At 41.1% G+C, this 20,796-nt stretch overlaps 1 protein-coding gene and 1 non-coding gene across 2 annotated transcripts; one reads left to right on the top strand and one right to left on the bottom strand.

Annotated features, from left to right (window-relative positions):
- Positions 1 to 10,767: 10,767 nt before the first annotated feature.
- On the bottom strand, positions 10,768 to 10,839 carry Trnat-ugu. The gene has a single exon. It is a non-coding gene; the product is annotated as a tRNA-Thr (tRNA).
- Positions 10,840 to 11,840: 1,001 nt separating this feature from the next.
- LOC108141563 lies at positions 11,841 to 13,464 on the top strand. Its single transcript, XM_017265009.2, has one exon. The coding sequence runs from the start codon at positions 11,930 to 11,932 to the stop codon at positions 13,337 to 13,339; it is 1,410 nt and encodes a 469-aa protein (XP_017120498.1). The 5' UTR covers positions 11,841 to 11,929; the 3' UTR covers positions 13,340 to 13,464.
- Positions 13,465 to 20,796: the final 7,332 nt, after the last annotated feature.

Genomic DNA, 20,796 nt, shown 5'->3' with positions numbered 1-20,796 from the left:
ATGGAAACCAAATTAAGACAGTAAATTATACAATGATTATAACTTTGAATTTAAGTTTAAATTAAAAATACAATATATATTGTATATTCCTAAAGTAGTTATCAAATTTAAAGAGAATTAAGGCAATGTATCAATCCAACCCTCCCACTCTTGCTCCCAAATAAAAAACCGTTTAAAGTGCAATACTGGAAAAATACATTTTCTGCTACGGTTTTCATGTTCTCGAGCACAAATTGTGCTTGGCAAATATGCGGACTATTTTGGCTGGCTATCAATTTACAGACAAGGGAACACCGTGAAGCTGCTGAGCGAAACCGATACCATGATATCCCGAGATGTCGAGGACCCCAGAACGAATCCCAGACCAAACCGAGAACTACAAATGTCTTCCAGAGACTGAGAGGATGGCGCGAAACAAAAGTCAAAACAAGCGCAACATGAATGAACCTTTTAACATACTTGTAGTTACTAATTCCAGGTGACAGGCGACACAATGAGTCGAAGTGGATTTTTCATTTGTGGCCATTGTTGGACCCTCACGGGTTTCGGGATTCGGCATTCGGGATTCGGGAGGCGGAGGTATTCTGGCAGAGGAGCAACCCATAAACAGAGGGCACAACAAAGTTGTTGCAACAACAGCGTCCATCGGCTGCAAAAGTGACCAAAATCAGAGGCTACCAAAGTAGTAACAGATGCTCTGCTCGATGCGAAGGTGTTGCCATTGGCCTCTGAGGACCCGCAATCGGGAGTCCCGCATATCGTCGTTCTCGAGAGCATCTCTCTGGGCACACGACATATACAACATATCCTTTTCCCTTTTGGCTGAACTTCTGTCTGTTTCTCCTTTTTTTGTTTTTTTGTTTTTTTTTTTGGCACAAGTCGGGCAATAAATTATCAGATACAAAATCGAGTCCAAGCCGAAGTCAAAACAAAGGCATAAACACTCGCACTCGACGGACGACTGAGATGGCAACAAAGCACGCACTCGACCAATTGACGACACAAAAGACCAAAACAAAACCAGAATCGGAATCAGAATCGGAATCAGTATCAGTATGGAGCCCAGTAACAGAATCAGAAGCAAAACAAAACAAAACAAATCGAGAGGCTGCCGCTGCCCAGAATGCAGAATGAACAGAAGAATGCCCGAAAAGCATGGGCATAAACACTGACAACATGCTGCGACACGGAATGGCTCAGAGAAGCCCCCGATCCTTGGGTATGGGGTCTACACACAACACAATAGTGCTAAGTTTACGACCATAACCAGGTAAATTAGACAGTTAAATATGGAATGCGAGAAAACATATTTATATAAACATTAAGTTGAATAGTATTGCAAAAATTTTAAGAAGATACTTTTTATATACCGAACAACCATTGTAACAAATAATAAAAAAAAAGGTAAAAAATAATAGTAAATCCATTTGTTTTAATCAACAAATTACATACTTATAAGTTGCAGATTTGTTAACATTAATTTATTTTTTAATTTTGCCAAGTTATAGAAACGTTTTCCCAAATTTACTAATACCTGTTTTATACAAACAACACCCCTTTTTAAATTTGTTAACTCATAAATATTTGAAAACAAATTTTAATAAACTTCTTAGACGTAAACATTAATTCAGTATACAAATAACGTTTATAATTTATAGATGTACACAGACCATAAAATATATTTAAAAATATGGCCTTAATTTACAGATTTTTTGTGGAATTGGTGGATAATATTTCCTTTAAGTGTATAGTCTCCCTTCGGCTCTTGGTTATCGGAAGCAGACGCACCAAATGACAACTTCGAGGGCAAAGTCAATGAGCGCCTTCCTGCTCCCTGTTATCGCCTGCTGCTGCTCCTTTCCCCGCGCTACTCCTGCTGACCAGAGGACAAAAGGATCCCGGCGTGTTGCAAATCAAAACATGGAAACAACGACAGCAAACAAAACTCTGAACATGCGTCGCAATGCAAAGAAATATTTTCACTCAGCCAGCTGAAACACGCAAACAGCTAACTTGTTGTTTAACTTAGTTTATGGAGATGCTTTAACGGGGGCGGCGAATATGGGAGAAGTGAATATTATGAATTTCCAAGAGCTAAAAGAACATTTTCTCTTGGGTAACTTAATTGTTTGTATCAAGAAAGCAGCAACTTTGAAATTTAGAAGCAAAATCCCCTTTTCGATTCCCCTTTCATGCTTCTTTTAGCCGATACGCAGCGCTCCATGATTTCCCATCGTTACCACTTAATTAAACCCAATTAATCTACAATATAAATTATTAAATTTCATAAAGCAACAAAAGTTAAATAACTTACACTCGGTCTGACGAGAGATTTCGACACCCAAAACCAAGTAACCAGAAACAGCCGGCATAACAACAAAAACAGAGCCACATCTCGGAGGCAGAAGACCGAGACGATGGAGATGATGATTATGAAGCCCAGAAGAGAGTGGCCCAGAGCTGGGGATTGGAGGATTACAGGGATTGGGGGGCTACAGGATTGGTATCAGAATCGGGCACCTCGGCAGCTTCATGCTGTGCGCGATTCATGTTTGGTGATTAAAGTAAAGTTCGTAAATTTACAGTTTTCATCAAAGGGGCGACTGTTAGTGGACTGGACTCGGCTTTTCACAGTGCTCTGCTCTGCGAGCAGCCACAGAGTTCGCCCAGAGTTCAGCCCAGGTGACTGTGACGGTGACTCTGTCGATGACTTCGAACCCCAGCTCCTACTCCTAATCCAGCCTCTTGCAGTACACTCAGGAAAACATTATAATCAAATCATATCAAATCAAATCACTTTTGAGCCATGACATTGTTTTACTGGTCCTGCTACTTTTATTTTTAAAGAAATATATCTTGAAGCTTATTTTAAAAATACAAATACAAAAAAATTATACAGAATAAAGAATACGGCTACTTAATTTGCAATTTATTTTTCTAGTTCCTTGGGTGCCACAGATATCTCTAGGGTTTCAAAATTACTTGTATTTGTTTCTGAAAATTTGCAGTGTACAAAAGGATATAAATCTAACAGACTTCTAGGCTTCTTAGCAAATGTTTCCTACTTTTGGAGCGGCACCTATCCCTTTATTCCAAAAATTTATATTTTTTTTTAAGTTTTAAAAGAAAATATATGCAAATACATCTTAAACCTTAAATAAGTGTTTTATTATTAAAAAAAAAAAGAATTTTTGGAGAGCTGTAGTATTGAATCGGTATAAATTTCTTTTAAGTGCACACACATATTCGGCGAGGCAGCCTCCTTTGGCTTTTCCTAAACTGATTTCCAGCAATAAGCATTAGTTGAAAATTGCAATTGTTTTTGTAAAGGGTAGGGAGGGGCAGTCTGGAGAGGGGCAAGGGAAGGAGGCCACACCGCGGGGGAGTGCCAGTTCCAGTCCCAGTGCCAGAGCTGAAGCCAAAGCCAAAGCCAAGTGCCTGTGCCAGCGATTGCACGATTCCCTGGCCCACAGAGGGATCCCGAGGAGGTGGTGGAAGAGGCACATCATCAACGTCCCCAGCCACGTCGTCAGTGCAGTAGAAAAGCTGCAGAAAAAAATCCAATTGTATTTAACGAATTTTTCGAAGCTGCTGTTGTTGTTGTTATTTTTAATGTTGTTGCTGGCTTCACTGGAGTCCGGAACGGAGGGCAGTGAATCATATGGACACCATTAAATGGAAAGGTACGAGCAATGGCAATCGCCAACACGCGTCAATTGTGCGCGCTGTGTGAGACCGAAGGAAAATGCTGAAAAGCTGAAAGCCGAGAACCCAGAAAATCTGCGCAGCGATATCCACCGAACTTTCGATCGAATATGTTTGCGTGTCGTGACACGAGATAATAAATATAAAGTTATTTTGTAAAAATTGTTGGAAAAACAATAATATAATTAACACTTAGATGGAAATATTGGATTTTTAAAGAGACACCATAATTTAATTAGAATTTGTATTTTTCCAAATTAACTAACAATTTTAATGTATATTTGATGTCCTTAAGTCCTAAGTCAAATATTTTTAAAGACAAATTTTTAAGCTATTTTAATGCTTATAATATGGATTAAATTATATTTTATTTTGTGGGCTTATTGCCAATACGTTTTATTGGCTAAGAAGTTTCACTGTAATATTGTTAAATAAATATTTAAATTAGTATAAAAAAATAAAAAAAAATATAATAACAATTTAACAATCCATACTACTTAAACTTATCTGTTTTATACTAAGGTCTCATCGTCTTTATATTAAGCTAAATGAGAAAACATATGTAATTTTGCAGTTAAGGACCTACTTTAAACGTATTATAAAGACGAAACGCATAGTAATAAATTAATAATAATCACGAGATCAGCACTTACTCTGATTGCAGCCAGAAATGCACTTGGGCCGGGGTCTCTGTTAGCTGGAAATGGGATTCTGGGATTGCGCAACGTGAAAATGACCCTGGCTGAATCGGGATTGGGGAGGGGAGGGGAGGGGCGGTGTCAGGGCTTATCAAAAGCTCGAACTGGCACCGCCACAACCGCAGCCACTAATAAAACCTAATAACAACATAAATGCCAATATCTTTTTAACAAATTTGCCCGACTGCTCGCAGCAGATTTCGATAAGTGAACTAAATAACCAGATTAAAGCAGATCGTAATAAATGTAATTTGAATTTGCCGCACTCGGCACTCCAGCGATGAGCTCGTTGCCTCGCCGGAGCTGGAGTTGGAGTTGGAGCAGCCACATTACTTAATTGCATGGCCGAGGATATCACCAGGCAATCGATCGTCACGGATTACCGACGTGTAATAGAGCCGGCTTAAATTATGCGTTCGAATGCATCGGCAAAGGGTGGCTTGCAACGCCACAGCGGACAGGTGTTGATTGCTGCCCCTCCGCCAGCCTCCTTTGCATGTTGTGCCGCTGGCATTGCCATTGGGTGATGGTGATATTCGAGAAGATATCCCAGTATATGATGATGATGCTGCCACGGATGATGGTCAGCTGGACGTGCTGCAAATTATTGCATTTGCAACGTGAGGCAGGAGTAAAGAACATAAGTGACCGCTTCAGAGCACTGAACTGCCGTTTGTTTCGATGCCAAAGCTGCAAAACTGCAGCTACCATTTATTACTTCATTTAGTTGTGGGCCACAGATTCCGGGTTCAATTAATGTCTACTTTGTTTGGCTAACAAATTGAACAAACTTGCAGTTGCGGCCGCAACATGACTTTATTTTATTTGCTCTCGCTGCCGCCTGTCGTTGATTATTGCCTTTGGCTGCTAGTTTGCTGAAGACAATCAACCGGGGCTCCAGTGCAATTTGCCAGGGCACAAAAAAAAAAAAAAAAAAAAAACAAAAAAAATAAATTTGAGTTCAGTTGCCGGGTCAAGCCACTGCCGGCTACTGAATTTAACTGAATTTAACCGAAAATCCCGAACCCCCATTCGAGGGCAAACAAAATCTTTTAGTTTATTTTCGGATCGGTATCTGCATCTGCAGCTAGCCCAGCAAACAGAAATTGTTTTGATAACAATCTCGAGCAGAAATGCTCCAGAGTCAAACAATAACGTGCCAAAAGTTAGCTACTGAATTTTAAATATTAATATCTCTGCCAGATACTCGCTGGCTTGGCGACACAGCCCCGCCCCTCTTGACTTTACCTTGGGCCTTACTTTGGTTTTGGCTTGGGCTTTGGCTTTGGCTTTGGCTTTTGAGGGCGCGCACGTTTTGGTTGTAGCGGAAAAGTTTTACTTTGAACATGAAAAATATCTTGTTTAGATTTTATTTTGCAGATATACGACAAGTAGACTTAATTATCATTTTTCGCGAATACATAAATACATTAGCTCGGGATCGAGCTTATTGAGGGCGGCTGCCGCTCATTTTGGCCAACTTTCGCCGGTGGGAAATGCCAAACAGGCCAACTAAGGCCCAATCTCAAACTTTGACTTAGACGGTGGTAACTGCACACACAATCATTTTCCAGCAAATCTATGCGCATCTCTATGCAAATGCATGTTGTATCCGAGTCGAATTAAGAATGGGAGAATACTTACTTAGTTCGCGGCCCAGGCCCAGGTTCAGGCTCAAACTCAGGCTCAAACTAAGGCTTAGACTTGGGCCCAGACCCAGGCCAATGGCGAGCCAAACATATTTTCCATGTCGATGCCATCGATTGCGTTATGCAAAATATATGCAAATGCCATAAATACAGGCAGCGGTCGCATCTTCGCCTTCTGTGCCGAGCAGTTTTCTTTTCATTTCAGCTGCCTTCGGTTTTCAGTTTTCAGATTGTAGTATTCAGTTTTTAGTTTCCCGCTTTTAGTTTTCAGCTTTCAGCGTTCAGCTTTCTGCTTTTCCAACGAAACATCGTTCGGGGCTTTGAAGAGTCGCGACTGCGGCTGGCGATTTGAGAGATTTGTGAAATTTATCGGGCCAGTTGGGAGTGGGTGCAATGGATGTGGATGTGGATGTGGATGGATGTGGCTGGGCTCCGACTTCCAAGGTGTCGAGGTGGCTGAGTTGACTGAGTCGACTTTAGGTGGGTGTTTGTTTGTGCGGCTGCATTCTCGGAACGGTAGTTAAGCTCTGCCTGGAATAATCGACGACTTGACAACATTTGAATATCGTTTTGTTGCCTAAATTGAGTTTCGAAAATCTGCAAAATCACGAAGTTGAACCCATCTGTCAGGCACTTGGTAATTGAGCCCAGCCAAAAAAAAAAAAAAAAAAAAAAAGCCTCAAAACGGTGAAAACTCTCTGCAATGCGTTATGAAAGTTCGATTTTCGATTCCGCAAAATATGTATATGGCCAGCACTCGAATCCAACCATAAATCTTACGCAAATAGCACTCAAAAAGCAATAAGACTATTTCAACGCCATTGTGTGCTAAGTAGATTTCAAGAAGGCGATACAAATTCGAGCCACACAGCACAGGACAATGCGTGTTTGGTTTGTTTTGAGCACCCCCCGCCTGCAATATTGATGTTGTTACTGCTGCTGCTGCTGCTGCTGCCGCAGTTGCAATTGCTGCTACCAATACGCCATTTCCATGACAATACCCAACTGGACTGGGCTAATCTATGAGCCAAGATCGCAGGCTGTAAGATGCTGCAAGATGCTGCAAGATGTTCCGTTTTGTCCAGTTTTTGCTGAATCAATTTGTTAGAGAAACAATGACCCCGCCCGAAACAAAGGCCCTGAAACTGAGAGGCGTGCGACATTAGCAGACAGTTTTGCGGGCCATGAGGGTGGATTCATTCTAGGTTTTTAGGCCAAATCCAGCTGCCGTAAGTTACGAGTATGCAAAAACCACGGCGACAACTTCTTCTTCTGCTGCCTAAAGACAGAACACAACCAAACTGCCAGCGGGTGGCTTATCGCATATCGTTTATCGCTTATCGCCATAATTCCCACTCAACACTCAGGAAAGTTCAAGGAATTCCAAGGATGAGGAAGCACTTTTGAGGAGCGCAACGTTGTCGAGGCAAAAGTGTCACACACGCCACATGCAACGTCATCGTTGTCGCGAGCCACAGCCATTCGAGATGCATCTCCACATCGAAGGCATCGAAGGCATCGGCAGCTGACCCAACATGCAAAGACGATAATCACGAGGAGAAGCAGCCGGCAACGGCAACTGTGCCACCACACTTAACTGATCAGCAGCATCAATAAGTCCTACCTATGTATAAATGGTTGATGGTTGACCAAACAAAACCTCAAAGCAAACCCAAAATGTTATCAAGAAAGATTCTGCGCCCCTTCCTTCCATTTGCGCCTTTCTCTGATCCACTCAAACTTGGGGAAGTAAAGTATCTCGTATCTGTCCCACAGCAATTCAACTTTGTACATTTGCAAGTGCCACCATCAATTAAAACTAATAGAACAATTAAAGAACACAACAAACACAAACCGCATAGTGCAACCGCAAAGCGAGAACTTAGAAGGAGACAACAAATAAATGTCGAAGACGAATATGACAGCTCAAAAATAAGACATACGAATTTGGAATGCTCTAAAATAAAACAATGTAATATATTTAAGTAAGAGAATTAAACTCCAGAAATGCCAGAAAAATCAGGACAAGCTATAATCTAACATAAAATAAATATTTAGCTTACATTTATTATTTCTTTTAAATTTTTAAATTTCTCTAATTTATTAATCGATTAAGTTGACAGAATTGATGGATAGATAATTTATAGTTTTTATCAAAATAGCTAAAAACAACAATTTCAAAGCCTATGTAAAGCAATTAAAACTAAACCTATTTTCAAATTAAATTTTGCGATCTCGACTACATTCTTTTTTTTTAAGAATTTTGCAAGTACATATAACCTATAACTTATTTTACATTTCCCCATCTAAAGGGTATTACAGGCGCATGCGGAACTGACTTTTAAAGAATAGAGTTTTGTTCTACGTCTTCATCATCAGCATAATAATCTCCATGATCATTATTGTCTTTGGCAATTAAGCCAGATGAATAAATAAGTGAAAGAATGGGTGAATGCATGGGCTGCCAGTTCATCATAATTTCTCAACTCTAATTCCCAAGAAATTAGAAAAGAGTGCGGGTGGCGCTGCATCGCTCGCTTAAGATCGCGGAGGCGAGATTGAATTGGGGGCGTGGCCGGTCGAACCACGCCCACCACCGTGGCAGGCAAAGTGCACAAACAGTTAAATGCGATCGTCTGCTTCGCATAATTGCAGTCAAAGAAACATGCAATTTAACTCCGCTGAAAACAATTGAATCTATGAATTATGAAATATTTAAGTCAAGCAAAATGCCACAGCCAAGTGGCAGCCTCCCCTTTTCCGCCTCTGGCTAATTAACTAAGTGCCACGCACCTTGAAGTCGCAGCTGAAAGGCTGAGAGCAAAATCCCATTTTTAGCTTCATGCATTTTTAATTCCCCTAATAGCTTTTGGCTTCCAGCTAGTCCCGGCCAGACATTGATGGACCAGCAGCGAGTAAACACCGTCGAAAATTAAAACACCAAAAATGCTGTCCTCCGACGCCGCAGCTGCTGGCCAGATGCAGATTAATTCCCGGCCCGAAGTTGTTGCCCAAAAAAGTTGTCCTTACCTGGTCGCATCTGCGGGTGAACTAAGCCAACTAAGCGCAATGTGTCCTCCATCAAAATTAATTACCAAAGAAGCTAGGCAGCCGAGCAGCCAAGCATCCAAGCAGTCGACCAGCAAGGCCAATTGTCAGTTGCGTTGAGCTCAAAAGTTAAAAGGGGGCGACGACGACTCGGCCACCCTCTGTTAGCCACCCACCACCCACCACCCTTCACTCCGCCCATGGGGCTCATCAGTCAACACTTGCTCAACAGTCTAAAATGATAAATTGCCATCCCCTTGGTCAGAATCACTTGGCTCTTAGCGAAATTTCTGGCTGAGTCAGCAAAGTGTTGCATACTTTCGGGCGCAGCTTGACTACGGCCAAATTGGTTTGATTTAGATACGGATAGTATCTTTATCTCGTTGTGGACCACCGTCCAAACACCGCAAGTACGGTAAAAAAAAACTTAATAGCTCCATAATTGAAAATCTCCTCTCAAAAGGTAATGCTCTACCTAATTTGTATACATACTTATCTTAAAAAACATTACTTTTTTTTAAGTTTTCAACAAAATGTAACACAACACCTTTTTTAAAATATTTTTTCTGAATTTAATGGAACTTGAGGATTCTAATACATACATACTCATACATTTATTTCCTTTTCATCAAACAAATACTAAAACCGAAACTAAGCTAGTATTATATTAATTAAATCAACCCCTGAAAAGTTAGATCGAATTTTGTGAAGAAAAAATTATTATAAATTCTGGAAAGCATACCTAATATACCCAGCATCTGCCTTATATTTTGTATGCAAATCATTAAGCTTTCTTTATCGTTTGAAATATGACTTTTGACTTATTGAATGCGAATACCTCAATGCATAAATTCACATTTATCCGAACAATACAAGGACAATGCGAGTGCAACTCGTCAATCATGAATGAGGAATATTCGGTGAGTGGAGATTATGTGAGATTTATTGGCTAATACGCACTGCATGCCCTTCGCCTACGAGTTGAGGCCAAATTAATTAACAACAAGGCAGACGCATTGTGTGATGCCACTGCGGGTCGCTGTGTTGGTTTTTAATTAAGGAGTTGAATGGAAATCAAAATTAAAGTGATTTATGCCGAAGATAAATGCGTAAAGAAAAATGCCAGTGCTTTAATTATAAACAAATAAGAGGGCAATGGAGCCGCAGCTAGCGTAAACAAATAATTAAAAGCACGCAAAGTTGTGAAGTCACTTGAGGGTCGATTTTTGTACAAAAACATTTGTGTCAATATTTACCCCGACACAAGGCTGTCAACTGATAGTCTAAGCTGCCGTTTCCTTGGCAAGTCCTTGGCGTATCGCACCGCTCTTGTTTCCAGTGTTTACCCAAACCGCAAAGCTCTTGCGCTGGAGGTGGTGGCAGAGGAACATTGTCGATGTCCTGTCGGCGATAATGTCACACATGATTGCTCCTGCTCCTGGGTGGGTTTCGCCTCGGTCTGTGTGAGTTTCTAATTAAAAATGTAAAACATTTACTTTTGTCAACGGGTATGCCATATCTAAATTGACATTTCGCCTTTGCCATTTGCGTTTCGAGCAGGGTTAACAAGGTCCTTAAACGGCGGATCGATTTACGCAGCTAAAAATTAGACAAACTCTCTTCTCGCACTGTTGAAGATAAAAAAAATTAAATAAAATATTACGCCCTGCCTCCTGTGAGGATTGAACTCACGACCCCTGGTTTACAAGACCAGTGCTCTGCCACTGAGCTAAAGAGGCTCACATAATCAACACTAGAAAATAGCCAAAATATTGTTTACTGACTGAATGGCGAAGTATATTTTAAAGTCTGCATTTCTTAATAATTTATCATTTTATCATGAAATGTATCGATGTTTAGATAACAGTTTTTTCGAACCTTATCAAACAAAAGCATGGAGCATTGTTTGAGCAAATTTTGACATTCTGTTCAATCAACTAATTGTAATTGTCTTTTATACAAAAATTTAATAGACAGAAATATTGATAAGACAAAATTAAAGATCTTTATTCAACGATTTTTATTCAAAGGCTTTTTTTATATTATATTTATTCATTATTAATAATAAACAAAAAAAAAATATTTAAGGCCATTTCATGCCTTCTGTTCTACTCATCTACAATTTCGTAAATCTATTTAGCCTTAAATTTCCGTTTAAAGCGGCGACAAAATTGTTAGGCAAAACAAAACAGGTTTTCCACCGCTTAATCCTTCCAGACGAATGCGTTGAAATTATTTATTATGACGCAAAACTTTTTTCCGGCCGCAGCGGACGCGTTCGCTTTATCTCCTGTCCAAAAGAGCCAAAGGGTCTCGACTGGCATCCGCCAAAAACGATACACCACAAGCCCAACCACCCACTCAATAGGAAATCAAAAAACAAAAGTGGAACTTTTCCCAGTTAAGCCGCCTCGATGAAGAGCTTTAAAAGGTGTGCTGCACCAAGAACAGGACAATTTGGGTAATCTGAATGTTCAGTTAGCTCAACTTCAAAGGACTCAAAATCGGTTCATGTGGCACAATCGAATAAAATGGGTAATTTTATGGGATAAAAGAAGAGGATTAACTTTTAATCGAAAGAAGGTCAGCTATAGCCATTTGTATAAATTTAGTTGGAAGAGAATTGAAAAGGTTGAAATGTATTTTGCAACCCTGTTTTAGTAGAAAACAGGCCACATTTATTTATTAATTCGATTGCAGTAAGCGAATATTACTTGACAGTTATTTGAGAGTGGGACTTTCTAGTGAAAAAACGCAGTCGCAGCATTAACTAGCTTAAAAACCTACTCTAAACGAAATAATCTTAAACTTAAAAACTAAATCAAGACAATGCCAGTGGACCAAGTTGTCATTTCCTACATCCGCCATCGCAACTGGATGAATGTCTTGCTGCTCAGATCGATGAATCTGTACAAGGAGGTTCTCGGCGAAGGTCCCACCGAGAAGATCGAGGTCAGCCCCAATGGGATCTGCTGGAGCGAACAGAACTTGGAGTACCGCATTATGGTGGATAAGTTCTTCGATATACAGGTCAAAACGGAACAGGACGAGCCGCCCTACAGCCTGGTTGAAGTGCAGAACAACAATCTGGCCTTTGGCCTTGGTCTCCGTCGGATTAGGCATCGTATGGTGGAGCAACTGACCGTTGACGTGGAGCAGGCGAATCTAATCCAGCGTATTGAGCCATTGACGCCCTACTCTTTTCACTGCAGCAACTGCGCCAATGAGCTAATTGAACGGAGGCAGTACCTCCAAGTAAAAGAGGTCCCATTGTCGACCATGAAGCCGCAGAACTACTTCTGTGCCCGCTACAGGACGCCGGTGTATCCCAAGGAGGACGAGCTCTTCTTCGGCCTCAACTACCTGGTGATCTCCATCCAGTTGCTGGGCAACGGGGTCACCAGCACTCAGGGTCGTCGTCGACTGGAGTGCTCCCGCTGCAAGCAGTCCGTGGGCGAGTTTCTGGGCAAGGACGTGGCCGTGCAGCTCTACGCGGATGCCATACGTTTGGTGGCTGGGGATTCCCCCGTGTTCGAGTTCAAGGAGATCTTCGGCCACGTGACTGCCACCCAAATGATGCTGCGCCTGCTGCACGACGCCGACCCCACAAATCCCGAGAAAACACGCCTATTCCTCAAGGCCGTTCGTCCGGACGGTCAGCTGCACTACTTGCTACTGCAGGTGGACACCCGAGAGATGCACATTCTGCGCTCCGAGCTGGACACTTCCGAGGAAGCTGGACACCTGGAGTCGGCTAAGGCCTTACCCATGGAGGCCGACACCAGCAGCGAGAGTGATTTCGAGATGAGTATCAGTGATGTGAGTAGCAGTAGCATCAGCACCATCACCTCCAGTCCACAAACAGGCATTGAAGAGCGTTCACTTTCGAAGCCGAAAACTGCCGAGGGAATCGCCCCGAAATCCGTGCGCTATGTCGAGTTGAGGGGCTATCGCGGCTGCCGCGTGAAGTTCCTTTTCTCAGGAACCGACCACGATTTAACAGAGAACAACGAGATCTTCACGGCGTGGCGCAACGATGGATGCCACATGCTGCGCATCTCCTACGCGATGATGGCAGAGCTGATCGGCGAACTGCATGCCAATGAGAACCTGGTGGCCGTCCTTGAGATGATACCGCCACCCTCCAAATCCGACAAGCCCCGGCTGAGCTACATAATCTACGAGAAAGACGAGGAGTTCTATGCCAGGCAGCAGAAATTCACCAAGCGGTCCACTTAAGGATCCTATTGAAGTTGTATGTTTTTAAGCCAACGTTACTTCTAAAGCTGTATCTTGGATATGTTATAATAATGGTACCCAAAAAACCTAGTGGATTAAATATTAAAACAAGGGATTAAAATGTACTTGTTCATAAGCTTTTTTATTTTTTTTATAAAATATTTAAGTTTTTAAGATTTCAAAGAAATTTATAATTTCAAAAAGCCCCCCTTTTTTCATTGCTCACAACTTTTAATTGCCTTTGGTAATTACCCTCTTGTACTTCATAAAATGCTTTCCCAAATTTACATTAACCCTTTCCCTTTTGGGGGTTTTGGCTTGATATTTTTATAAGTTCCTTAGCTCTAGCAGTCATATTCTCGGCATATTTTCTTAATTGTCTTATTGTTGGTAATTAGTACAGATTTAATTGCGGAAACCCTTATAAATTTTCTCGACAACCGATGCGGTTTATGGCCTACCTCCCCCATTTGGATGGCACTGACCACATCATTAATCGTTGGCTGGTTAACGAAAAACAATTTGTCCAAATAACAATTAGGGCCAAGCGAACAGCAAACAACAAGTAAAGCACCCTCAGGAAAGGACACTCCAACGCCCACCCAGCAGGAGAAGGAATCAGGAATTAGGAATCAGGATTGGGATCAGGATCAGGATCAGGGGAATCGTTAACAGTTAACAGCATTTGACGGCTGACAGTTGGCTAATGAAGATCCGAGGGAGTGAAAGTGTCCAAGGATGTGACGCAACTTGATTAATGATTTCACAGATTTTAAGTTTTATTCTTAACAGTTTAAATTTCTCTTTAATTCGGGTGTGTTTGGTCCTGCATGGCAGCAAACCGAAATCCTTTCATTATGTATGCATTCTCTGTCCATTATCCTACATGCACTTTGTGGCATTGTTCAAAATGGGTTTCAGTCGTTTTTTCTGTTAATATTTTTGGCTGGCACAACAATGAGTTTCAGTTTGGGATATGAAAGATTTCGTTGGCAGGTGGATAGAATAGAAGTGGCTAATGGTCTGGGCCCCATTGTTGGCCAGGCTTTTGTGGTTCTGTGTCTATAGTACTCACTCCTCCCCTGGAAACCTTTCCAAATTAAGAAAGTGCATAGAGGTTATCGCTGCGCAACAGTCAGCAATTGCCAATAATTAACATAATGAAGCCATAAATTGCGCTAGTTGAAGAAAGTCCAATGACACTGCTCTACAATTGCCATGGGGTGGCCATTGGGGAGAAATATTTCTAGAGAAAGCATGCGAAATTAATATTAACGCAACGCCCCATAAATTAATTTTGAAATGCACTTGAAGCACTTGGAGCAGCCTCTAACAGATCTCTATCTGGGGTGTGTGTGTATTCATTGTGGGGGAGAGTGAAAGTGAGTGTCCCCCTGGAAAGCCAGTCCATATGGCCGGACCTGGACCTGCTCTTTCACTCGCTCCACTTGTTAATTACCAAGATGTATGCGTGTCGCGCACCACAGACCAATTAACCCCCATTATGGTCAGCTGAGAGGGACAGCTCTTAACGCTGCACACTCGTCCTGGACGGGGTCAAGTTCTGGTCCAAATAGAGGGGGCAAGTAATTAAGATTTCCAACAGCGACCAGCACACATCCGTGGCGAGCCGCAAAACAAACCCATTCCAGAGGAGCCAAATTGCTTTATGATGTTGCAGATTATGATAATGAATGATGCCATCTGGACTTGGACTTGGACTTGCACTTGCTACAATGACCAGGGCAATGTTGACACTTTAAGTGATTTAATGTTATTGTTTTTCCCAGGCACCCTCAAAACGAAAGCAATATAAGCAATGGACAATTTCTTCAACAATAAAATATTTGTGTATCTTCAGCTAATTTATTAGTTAATAAATTTAGAAAAAACTAGTTGCCCTTGAATGACATTAAACTTTTAAAACCTCTATATGAATAGCTCCTCCATTGTCACTTTTTACCATTACACTTTCCAATCGAAAGGTTTCATTTAAATTGATTTGCGGTTGGAACTTTTTCGCTTATCATTTTTGAGCATCGATTCGATACATATATGTGGCTATACATTTTTGCCAGTTTATTGACACAATTGCGAACAAATAAATCCCCGACTGCGGGCCACAGTGAACGCTGATTGCACATCTCTGTTTCCCATCCCAACTCCCCCCCACTTCACCAGATTTCCGACGCCCCTGCGAACTGAGAGTGTGAACTGCCATTGAAATGTTTTTGATTGGAAAAAATTTAATTTCCTATACGCTTCACTCCGCTTATCGCGGTTGCATTGTACTCCAAATTCGACGGACAAAAAAAAAGTTGACAATTTTCGCAATGCTCATGCCAGCGCAATTTTTAAATTTAAATCAAGTATTGGCCCAGCGGATATCTAAACAGTTTTCTCTCACCGCATATGTTGTACACGAAAACCTCAAACCACAATTAATCAAGGCAAACGCTCGTTGACAGTTTTTTTTTTTTCTAGTCTTTTTGCAAAAAGTTATCCATTGCCAATGTAAAGCTTCAATTACGATTTTTCGATTTGATGTGCGGCAAAGGGGATTCGGTTTCCCAGTGCCAATGAGCAAGAGGAAAGCGTTCATTAAACGCTCTTCTTAGGGCCAAACCGAGCCATCTTTTTTTGTGTTTTGGTTAGCATTCAAGCACATTCGTTTCACTCGTTCGCCGACGGTCCTTTGTGCCAGGAACAATGGCGGAACCGCAGAGCGAGCCGGCGCAGAAGAGTGAAATCCATTTTTTCCATTAAATCGAGTCGTTGATTGTGCATGAAGTGAGGAGGCGCAAATGTCAGGGCTCTTCGGTTAGATGGGGGCGCTGCGATACTTCGATAGGTTGCCGCTGTCGACAAACACATCGCAGTCGAGTCAGCAGCGAAGCGCCACCTTCACCCTTGCCAAATCGCATCGACATCCGAGTCCCACGGGAACTGGTTGAGGAGAATGCGGAGGCTGAATGCTCTTGTCTTGGGTGAAGAACCATTCGCGCGGAAAATCTATAAGCAAGGCAATAAAACCAGCAACTATTAAAAATCTTTGTTATTTAAAAGCAGTTGATTCCCAATATCTTATTTAAATAAATGGGCAAATAACCTTAAACTTTACCTTTTACCTAGATGTAGATATTCAAAATATTGTAGGCAAAATCATATTTTTTTTTTGTATTACATAATTAAAAACATGTATATTTAATATTACATTTAATAAATCAAATAAATAATGACTATATATTTTTTTAAATATTTCATAGTTTATAATTTTGTAAAACCAAAATTAGCAGAGTACATTCAATTCGCTTTCATCTGCAGTTTTTTGTCCATTCGGAAAAAACTTTTGCTCTCGAAATTCGATACACTTGCAAATGGCTTTTTGACAAACAATGACGTGGACCGACTTACCTACAAATGAGGAGACAGTTCTTTGCCTACCTTTTTTTCTTTATCTCAACTCCCCTTGATGGCAAACGCATTTGCAAATGAATTGCTTATTGACAGTTTGATGGAGTGATTCCCTGGCTGCCAATTGTCGATTTGCCAGACTTTTGTTATTCTTTAATTAAACGGTTCGCCCGGACGACAAAAAAAACCAAAATGCACAACTGAAAGGGATTAATTTTGTGAATGAGCTTTTTAAAGATATTCCAATATCATCTTTATGTAGGCAAATCATAAAAGTGGAGTGCATATAGCATACTTTTAGTAGCTAACGACGAGAATTAAAAAAACAAGTAATAATGTTCTGTGTTCAGATTTGAAATTAAAAAGCATTTGTCAAGTTTCCAGCTCGCCAGAAAGTCACTTCCGGCTGATTGCATTTTTGAGGACCTTCGAAATGCCTTGTGACATTTCCCCTATCATTGCTATGCCACTAATTGAAGTCGCCTCCAGCAATTAACAACTTGCCGGGCTGCTCATGTATGCAAAATCCATTAAATCACTTAAAAAAGCGGAGAAGAGCACATTTGAAAGCACTTGCGTAGCAAATGACATATAATATGACTACAAAACAGTTGCCGCCGAGATGAGCGGGAGTCGGGAAATTCGCAGGACACGCACTCGAAAGCTGGGCCCGCCCTTTCCGATGTCGATGATAATGTAACAACACTCAACCTCTTGGCAAGGCGGCAGCAGAAGCAAAAAAAGTGTGGAATACATAAAGGGTTTCGAACAGCAAAAGGGTTGGTCATGCCTTAAAAAGCGGAGATGGGGCAAATGAAATTGTCACAGCCACAAATTTAATTACATCAGCTGGGAAGAGGCGAGTCATCAGATGTGTGTTCCAGAGCTTAAAGTTGGCCATAAATTCAGGTGATGCCCCCAATCTCATCCCTTTTTGGCAGCACTCCCCCCACATGTAACCGCTCGTCAACTGTCAAAATTGAAATTCCAAAAAATGTCACAGATTTTGACATGTACAGAAAAGAACTCCCGATAATTCACATACGTATGCATGTTGAAATATGTCAAGCATGAAGCACTGATAAGCTGGAAATAGGTTTGTATGCGAAAGAGAGGGTTTAGGTATTCAAGAAGCCATAAAAAAAAATCAGAAATTCATGTGGCATACTTTTGGGCCGGACAACCAGAAACACTCAACTAACACCCCGAGAGGCCTTCATTTACAAATTACAAATTCACCTGGTACCATCCACCACCCCCCAGCAGCCAATTTTTTTCAATTAGCCTAAAACCCAGTGACTAAAAATGGGATGAAAAAATGAACTGTTTAATGCCTTTTATCCCACTCATAATTCGCATAATGACAGAACATCTCGTCCACAGTTCCCCCCGGTAATTTGGCCAGCAGACTTTGGCGAAGAGCAAACAACAGACGCAGCTGACCACTCCCGGATGCACTTCAACTTTCCACCCTGTTGCGTACAATCAATGGCAGGACACCAAAAATCCGGATGGATGCGGATGGATCTCCCTCGTCGATGGTGACGCCACACGACGACCGTCCGTCCGTCGTTGGATTGTTGCAAAAGTGCGAAACCGCAAATGTTAAACGCAACACACAAGTCAATTCCGCAACCCACCCAAAAGGCAATGCCGAAGTAGAAGCCAAACCCACGGTGACAACCGCAACCAGGCCACAAAGCTCTTCAATTTGCTTGCCATCTATTATGGTAGCTCATTGTGGGATTACCGCCGAGCCCGAACCCAAACTCCATTCTCCATCCTCCACCCTCAGTGGAAACCCGGAACAGGAGGCCGCACCACCGACGCGTATGCGCCTGGTCGGTGAGGAATTGCTAATAAAAAGGGTGGAAAATCCACTTTGCTATGGCATTTGATTTTGATTTTTTTCGACTCATGGGACAGGCGACTTTCGATGGAAAGGGGGAGGGGAAAGTGTACGAGCACAGGCAGATAAAGTTGAATATTACAGGACTTGATGACTTTGGATGTCAACGGATAAGTAGCCAACACATAGGTATTCAGAAATAAAAACTTTGAATTTTTATTTAACCATTTAGTCAATTTTTTGTTTACATAACAGATGTTCACTACGTTTGTGAACTCAATTTTATGTTTTTATTAAAAAATGTTCAGATATAAATAAAAAAAAAACAGTTTTCTAAAAGAAGTCGAATTTAATAGTTTTAAAAATGAAGTCTTAAATTAAGGATTTTATTTATATATATATATAAATGTTATTGAAACAACAAAAATCAAAGTTTTTAACCTCGTTTTGAAAAATGTTGGGTTAATAGTGGACAACCACATTCTTAGCAAATAAAGTGTATTAAAAAAGGATATATGAATAAATCCAATTTGATTAAAAAGTTCAAACAAAAAGTACCACAAAGGCAGAATAATTACTTGAGTTATGACTCGCAGTCACAGTCAATGTCAATAAACGAAGCTTCTTCAATTGACCAATAAAACCGTCAAAAGCTAATACCATCTGCACAATGTGAACACTCACCGAGACGACGATGATGATTATGAGACCGTTTCTGGAGGGGACCGGCAAGGATGAGCGAACAAAGGAACGGCCTCCAGCTGGGCGACTTTTGTGCAGGTCTTACAGGATTACACTCGATTACAGGATACATTACAAGTTCGACGGGTGGCAGGGCACCGGCTCGCCCGCTGGGAATGATCAATCAAGTCCGAGGAAAACGGCGAAATTTCATGCCATTCCAGCCGACTGAGCTCGGTCAGTTTCCAGTGCCCTTATAATCATAGAGAAACCCAATGTTAATTATGAAATTGCGCTTTGGTTCTGGACTCTGTGTAGTTGGGCAAACAAGTCATTCAGCAGCTACGTATATCAAAGAATGTTTTGCATTGCGAACGAAATGATTTCGACAGTTCTCTGGGCTTAATGAAAACCGGAAATCCACTTGCCTGCTTGTTCGTCATCTGCTCCCCAGCTCTGTCTGCAGATCTGTTTGCTTTAGTACTTGCCATCCATTTTTTGTGTTCCTTTTTAGGCGATTAATTAATGCAATTAATCTGCTGGCTGAATTCCCGACTCGGTACGCAGCAGTTGACTCCTTTGGCTGCAGTTGATGGAGTTGTTTGGGGGCGCACTTGTATTCCCTGTTCGGGGAATGAGTGTAAATAAATGGTTAAGATTAAGTTGAGATTATTGCTAATCAAGAAATTCATTAAGCCCTATAAACAAAGACATACAGCAAGCAGACATGCCTGCCCATGTTATTGTGCATGAGTAGTAAGTAATTGCTTAATGTATATCTCCAAAGGAGAGTTATTCATACTTCTTGTTTACCATTTTATATTTAATCAGAATTTTATTAAATCCTACTTAAACAATTTTTGTTTTGTTTTCTGCACAACTTATTTAATATTAAGCACATAAAATGGTAGTTAAACTAATGCAATATATCTATAAACGATAAAAATATTGTATTGTTTTACCTACTTACTTTTCACCTTTTTCTTTTTGAAATTGCCATACGTTATCTGAATCTTTACTATTTTTTTTAAGCATACTGCCTTCGAATTTAAAATGATGCTTCAAGCCATGATAATTAGTTTTTGCAGTACAAACTCAAACCAGCTAGAGAGCCTTTTAAAATCGCAGAAACGAAATGGCCCAGTCGTATTCATGACACTCAGCGATTGGAACTTGAACAAATTACCATATTAATTGCTACTAATTAAAAATTCATTAAAACACTGCACTGTGGCCATGGGCCAGGACCGGGAAACTGAAAGAGAGCAAAAGCCAGGCCAGACCGGAGCCAAATCGGGCCATTTATTATGCTTTGTCATCTCGGTCGACAGGATCCCGTGTGCGCAAATGATAATAATAAACATTTTCATTTTCGAAATATCCGCACTTTTATCGCTGCGGAATCAATGAGTTCGAGTTCATAATGGCCCGTCGCTGTGTGTACTTTCAATTAGAAGCCAACTCCGGGCCATAACTTTCCAACTAAAATATGCAAAAACATTGTTCCCGTGCT

This window comes from Drosophila elegans, unplaced genomic scaffold, assembly GCF_018152505.1.
Source record: "Drosophila elegans isolate 14027-0461.03 unplaced genomic scaffold, ASM1815250v1 contig_476, whole genome shotgun sequence".
Classification (NCBI taxonomy): domain Eukaryota; kingdom Metazoa; phylum Arthropoda; class Insecta; order Diptera; family Drosophilidae; genus Drosophila; species Drosophila elegans.
This window is presented reverse-complemented; position numbering and strand designations above follow the sequence as displayed.

Bases quoted from the DNA above. Each gene is read 5' to 3' on its own strand.
- LOC108141563 (XM_017265009.2), top strand. From the start codon at position 11,930: ATGCCAGTGGACCAAGTTGTCATTTCCTACATCCGCCATCGCAACTGG.